This window comes from Diaphorina citri, unplaced genomic scaffold (genome assembly GCF_000475195.1).
Source record: "Diaphorina citri unplaced genomic scaffold, Diaci psyllid genome assembly version 1.1 scaffold3554, whole genome shotgun sequence".
Lineage (NCBI taxonomy): Eukaryota > Metazoa > Arthropoda > Insecta > Hemiptera > Psyllidae > Diaphorina > Diaphorina citri.
This window is the reverse complement of record NW_007380954.1, coordinates 25,128-31,675: the sequence shown is the minus strand read 5'-3', so window position 1 is coordinate 31,675 and position 6,548 is coordinate 25,128. Positions and strand designations below refer to the sequence as shown.

At 40.8% G+C, this 6,548-nt stretch overlaps 1 protein-coding gene across 2 annotated transcripts; it reads right to left on the bottom strand.

The window, feature by feature from the left end:
* Nucleotides 1–206: 206 nt before the first annotated feature.
* LOC103520386 (UDP-glucuronosyltransferase 2B7-like) lies at nt 207–4,297 on the bottom strand. 2 transcript variants are annotated; one of them, XM_026831522.1, is made up of 5 exons: nt 4,201–4,297; nt 2,288–2,421; nt 1,669–1,890; nt 1,065–1,323; nt 207–518 (listed from the first exon to the last, which is right to left on the bottom strand). In XM_026831522.1, the coding sequence occupies exons 3-5, from the start codon at nt 1,767–1,769 to the stop codon at nt 222–224; spliced, it is 657 nt and encodes a 218-aa protein (XP_026687323.1). In that variant the 5' UTR covers nt 1,770–1,890; nt 2,288–2,421; nt 4,201–4,297; the 3' UTR covers nt 207–221. The 2 variants fall into 2 exon arrangements, with proteins under 2 accessions (XP_026687323.1, XP_008483697.2); XM_008485475.3 differs by lacking the exon at nt 4,201–4,297 and adding an exon at nt 3,452–3,575.
* Nucleotides 4,298–6,548: the final 2,251 nt, after the last annotated feature.

The window sequence follows — 6,548 nt, the reverse complement described above, 5'->3', positions numbered from 1 at the left end:
CTTCAGTTTAACTACAGTTTAAAATCAAAATTTTACTACCAATAGAAGTGTTACATACACTGATTTAGGGAATGGTTTAAGGTAGGGACAGACGAGGAAGACCAAGAAAGGAATTTATTGAACAATTAGAAAAGGATATGTCACTAGATTGTAACCTGAGAGAGAATGAGAAAAGGTAGCAAATGTTGGGAAAAAATCTCAAGTACCTAGCTCTGAGAAGATTATTTCATCGGAAATTGAAACGAATAAAGTTGTGTCCATCCCCCCAACTCATGGCACTCACCTAGAATATCGTTCTGCGGGAACCACTTGCTGAGTTTAACATTAGGCGGCAGCTTACTGCTCTTCTCCAGCTCTGGACTGTCGAATTTCCACAGAACTCGTTGCTCCAGTGATCCGAATAGCTTGCATAGTGTTTCAATACGGGCCGGACCTAGATTCTCCGTACTAATTGTGGACCCCATGGCGAAATAGATAACGCCGGCCTCACCGGATGACGAGATGAAATCCTCAATGTCCTGCGCAAGAGAGAAACATTCAATGAAATTTACTGACGGACTGCCCAAAGTTTGGGTTGCCAAAAATGACACAGCATACTTCTCAGACAAAATCTGAAAATCGGCCAAAAAGTCATGGAAAATGGTGACGGACGAGATGAAATCCTCAATGTCCTGCGCAAGAGAGAAACATTCAATAAAATTTACTGACCGACTGCCCAAAGTTTGGGTTGCCAAAAATGACACGGCATACTTCTCAGACAAAATCTGAAAATCGGCCAAAAAGTCATGGAAAATGGTGACAGTTTAAAGAAAACCTGGAAAAGTCATGGAATTTGCCATGCAGTCAAAAATTAAAAATGTTCAAATTAAATATATCAAGAAAAACGGCCTGCGGCGCTTTCCCGCTCATATTCCTTGACGTTCTGCATATTTCATTAAAATGAAGGGGTATTCTTACTGATTTTTTAAGTATCTGCGCCCCCTAATTTTCGGGAAAACTCATCTAAATTTTCTGGAAACGTCATGGAATTTCATTCTGAGAAAAGCGTATAAACCCCGTGTTACCTTGGGCAAGGGCTGCGCAGGTTTAATATGGAGACCTCCCACGTCCATTACATTGGGCGCATGCGCAATGCTGTCCGTCAGAACGTGACTCGTGTCCACCAGAGTGAGCGCTTGTCGCTGGCGCAAAATATCGCCTATGTAGGACCACTGCGCGGCGCCCAGGGGCGCGAAATGTTTGCGCAGAAGTTTGTCTTGCGCAGGAAAGTAGATGAGGTTCTGATACAGGGTCAGGTAGAGGGCGACGTAGGTGTTTTGAATTCTGGAGCGAAATACCGAATGAAACGAAAGTTATTTATTTATTTTTCATTTTCTTTTTGAAGAAGTTTGACAGAAGGAACTGTTACTGCTAAGGTCTTATCGTCCCGAAATCGAAGAGAGAAGGAAGACAGGATAGGAGAAAGCCAGTCTTTCCGAGAACGAACATTATCCGTTCAGGATAAAATCCGCCCCGGGCGAGAATCGAACCCGCGGCCTAGCGCTTACAAGGCAGACGCGCTACCAACCAAGCTAACTAGGCAATTGTATACCTTATTTATTCTGTCAGCTAAGAAATCTCCCGTGGCCGTGAGGATAACACACCAGATACGAGGGTTGATGGTCTTACCTTTGCCACAAGTTCATGTTACTCGTGAACGGCATCTTATAGTCTGGCATATACCCAGGGTTGTATGGATTGCCCACCATGTAGGCTATGTTGGCAGTCATCGGGCCTGGCTGGTAGTTGATGAGGGGACAGTCGAATTTCTGGGCAAACCCCGCCGCGATGGTCTCCGTCAAAAAAATAGGTCTCCGTCAAAATGGCGTCGAATTTTGGCTGGAGAGGCATCTGCGCGGAAAGGATGTTTCCAAGATGAATAGAATTTTACGACTTAGCGGCGGAGCGCTGCCGCCGCTCCTTAATATGTATATTTACAGAGTGGAATAGAATTTCTAAATTACAGAGTTTCTTTAATTATAAACTCATCTTAAGGGCAAGTAAACCTAGACCCTTGACAAATGGAGTGTGCCTCGAAGGCATGTGATGTGTTCCATCCACTCGACCCCACTAAAATATGCGTACCTTGTTTTATCCTGCTGAGGTAGGACTGAAAAACCGCCCATTAAGTTCTATTTGATTTGTACATGCTTAAACTAACAGGGCTATTAATCTAACAGTCTGTTAGCGTCAGGTGCGAAGAAAAGGTTAGTGAAACCCTTCCTCAATCATCTACGAATCTACATACCTTGAGGAGCATTTATCAATTTCTGGAGGACGTCTGTGGCCAAAACCTTGTCGGTCCCATCCAGACCCAGGTTCCAGAGAATTGTAGCCAGCCCTGTGGCACCTGCCGGCCTACTTCCTCCAGAAACGCGGGCTCTGTCAACATAAATGTGATAACATAAAATAGACAACATGAAATGACTGCTGAAACCCTCCAAGAGAACATAAATAGTGAGAAAATTATAATCAGTTACAGTTAGTTCGCGAACAGTTGAAAAAAATAAGGGTTTCTTGATAAGGTCCTGTCTGAGAAGGCTTTATAACAGGACTACAGAGAGTTTTCAGTTAATCCAAAGTTTAAGAAAACACTGGTCTGTTATTAAGGTCAAATTGGTGACGTCGACGTCAAAGAAAACCCTTGGCACTGTGTAAAACTCTCAGTGATCGCCATTAGTCTGGCATCAGGGGGACTTTAAACAGGGAGGAATACCAGACACCAGCCTGAAAGTTCCTTGCTAAAGACATATCAAAGGTTGAGTGCGAAGGGCAAACACTCGTAAAAGTTTTATTTTTTAAAATGTCAAGAAACCTTACCGTCATCAAAACTAGCTTGTTGTCCTATATCTAGAGAAACGAATAATCCAGTAAGTCTAGAAGCAGCTTTTCAAGATTCTTTCATTTCTCCTGCAAGGATCTCCTCTCCCGCCTTTTTTTTTTTAATTCTAATATCGTATAATAAATACCGGACACCGTCGCGTGTATGAACGGGGAAACATGGTAAAAGTAAAAGAAGAAGAATATCTTATACAGTCGAACCTGTAAGTGGGAAACTGGGATTAACTGGGAAAAAATCGTGGCCCTTCATGGCAATCTCTCTGAGTAGGACACTTTTTAACTGGGAAACCTGGGATAAGTGGGTGCGGAAAAAATTGTCGGTCCCTTGGATTCCCACTTAGACAGGTTACGACTATAATAAATAATCCATGCAGGTAGGGTCTCCAGATCAAATTTTTCAAAAAGTAGGGACATATTGGTTCAAAAACCGACATTCCATCAGATAACCCCGGACATTCCCAAATTTACAAAATGTATCAAACTGTAAAAACCCGGACATGTCCGGAAAACTACCGGACGTCTGGAAACCTACATGCAGGGTTAAATCGAGCGACAAAAGAGCCAAACCTACCGAAATGCATGACTTTTTCGTTGATAATAACGTTGAGTTGGGATGAGGTCGCGTAGCTTTGGTGGTTACAAACGTTACGTTTGTGTCCCTTGAGCTAACGAGTTCGTTAGAAATAACAGACAAACATCATCACGTTGGGACGGCACACAGGAAAGACGTCCCAACACAAGATGTTGTAACCATTGACAACCACGAGGTGAGAAGTTAGGCAACGCGACGAGGGAAAAAGCGACGGCCAACTTCATGATTCCAGGGAGTAGGATGGTCCTTTCTTTGGAGCGGTTACCTATTATGTGTGTGTCCGAAATTGTCGTGCTTCAGGGATTGTTGGAGATTTCAGGGTCCTAGATTTTTAACACCTACCTTGTGTTTCACAAAATTATTATTTATTTTTTCTTTCTTTTTTTTTTACTTTCTACGTATAGTAAACTTGAAAAAGTAAAATAACTGTACAAGCGTCCACCTTTTCATGTTATGACGTGAATCTAAGGTGTGTATTTTACGGACCTTAATTTTAGTTCCGTCAAGGAGATATGCATTTTCAACTTCAACACCCTGGACTAGGCAAGCATATTCATGTATTTATATGGTGTTTAATGTTTGAAAACATCTTTCTTTGAATGGAAACAGACTTTAATTCCTTGGAATTTTTTCATCAAACAAATAGCAAAATTTCACTCAGAGGCCCCTCTTTATTCCAATACCAAGCCACGGACGGACAAACGAGCTAGAGAAAAAACCAAACTTACTGAAATGTGATTAACATTTTCATTGATTAATAACGTTGAGGTTGGGATGAGGTCGCGTTAGCTTTGATGGTTACAAACGTTACGTTGTGTCCTTTGAGCTGACGAGTTCGTTAGAAATAAACAGGACAACATCATCACGTTGAGACGTGAAGGAAAGACGCCCAAACACCAGGATGTTGTAAACCATGGCAACCAGGCGAAGTTAGCAACGCGAGAAACAAAAAAGCGGACGGCTAGTTTCAATGGTGTGTTTCGAGTAAGGTCAGTCGCGAATAGTCCTATATTGGTTGAGGGCGATACCTTATGTCCAAATTGTGTTGGTCCCAGATTTATGGAGTCCGTGAAGTTCAGAAACGTCTACCTTTTTGGTCCGATTTTATTACTATTAATTAAAATAAGTATTTATTTACAATTTGGGAGTTGGCAAACATGTTTAAATAAACTGTTAGATATAGAAAAATAGTTTTTTTTTCCACAAAAGTCTTCTCGCAATTTAACGACAAGAATTTAACGAGGAATGAAAATTGACGTTTACCCCACACGAAGTTTAATGTCACTGTTCAAATGTCAAGAGAACTAGGGCAGTATTAATAGGCCTTACTACCTCAGAATGTTCAGTGTGCAAGATAAGTGATCTATTTACTACTTCCAGGTAATCGCTACTCTCCATATCTACTCAGATTAAGACAAATGGGCACACTACTGTACTAATTACATCGGAATCGCCATAACTGGACTTGTGTAAGCAGGAAAACCTGTGGATAAACGGAAAATAAGTCGTGGTCCCTTGATTTTAACACCAAAAAACTTTTTTTCTAATAAGGTTTGATAAAGGGAACCTGAGCAGGTTATCGTCGCCGAAATCGAAGAGAGAAGGAAGAGGAGGATAGAAAAAGGCAGACCGTTCCGAGAAAGAATACTATCCGTTCAGGATAATCCTCCCCGGGCGAGGAACGAACCCGCGACTAGCGCTTACAAGCAAGACATGCTACCCAGAATAAGCTAAGAAAAGTTCGGTCAGTCCCTGAGTTATGCTTATTCAGGTTTGACTGTATAAATCCAGTATACAGTATTAGCTGTATTAATATAAACATGGATAAGAGTTATAGGGAGGAAAATGTAATGTAATAGTTATTAGCCTCTAGTAACTACTAACACTTATTGGACACTTACTATTTACTAAGATACGGGACTCTACCTGTGAGAGAAATAGAGGCAACGAGGTAACGCGCTTGCTTGCCATGCAAGAAGGTCCCCGGGTTTCGAATCCCACCATCGACAATATATATTTTGTACTCGTTTTTCGATTGCAAATATTTCAACGGGTTACTTTCGTGGTGTTCCGCAACCGGGTTTACTTTCTTCTGGTGGTTCCGTGTGCTGACGCAGCAGCCTAATGGGATGAGTATTGTGGGTCTCTTCTCGCCATCTGATGAGGAGGCGGCATACTCACGGGATGGGCATGCTACGACACAGAACCCACATGCGTCCAATGTAGCAGGTTGTTTCATGTCTACGAAATAAAAAGACGGCGGTGAAAACACGCTCATCTTTAAAAAAAAAAAAAAAAATACAGTGGAAGGCCACCCCTTGATACCATAAAGCAATCCATGACGAGACATTGAACGTGGACAACACAGTTACGGACCAGAGGGGAAATTTCTCGGTTTCTGGAAGAGAAATACCGGTCTAGTTCCGTTTTATTTGTTTTTCACGTAGTCCGTGTGTGTACGAAGACTATTACGTCGTTCTTATTTCAAAAATAAATCTTTACAATTATCATTGTTATAATGTTTATAATAATAAATGGATTAATTTTTTAGGTATTGATTTGTGGATTATCGTTATAGGATCTCGAGAAGGGCTCTATCCCGGATCTAGATCAATCAATTCAATCCAATCAAGCAATTATTTTAATGTCCAAAATACATGATAGGTATGTTTAACAAGTGTTTATACAGTAATACAATTAGAAACACAAATATATATTAAATATTAATATCTATATCAATCACAGTACAAATATCTGATGTTAAAATTGATTATGTACACGGAAAAAAGAAAACAGGTGTACAGATATTGATAGTGGTACAGATAGATGCACTTAGGTTCTTAACAGGAATAGACTACGTAGAATAATTATTTCTTAAAACTCAAAGGTTACCGAATTATAAAACTCAAAGTAACGAATTATAAAACTCGTTTAAAGTCGACTATAATATTTACCTAACTATCAGATGGACACACGATCACCCAACTAATCAAATTCAGCTAATAACGCACCTCCGTACCTACTACCTGTTGGACCCCGAATACTTACAGCTTGTAACATCTGCACCTATGTATAC

Bases quoted from the DNA above. Each gene is read 5' to 3' on its own strand.
- LOC103520386 (XM_026831522.1), bottom strand. From the start codon at position 1,769: ATGACTGCCAACATAGCCTACATGGTGGGCAATCCATACAACCCTGGG. The intron at 1,324-1,668 runs GTAAGACCATCA...ATTTCGCTCCAG, and splicing joins AACATGAACTTGTGGCAAAG to AATTCAAAACACCTACGTCG. The intron at 519-1,064 runs GTAACACGGGGT...TCTCTTGCGCAG, and splicing joins CTGCGCAGCCCTTGCCCAAG to GACATTGAGGATTTCATCTC.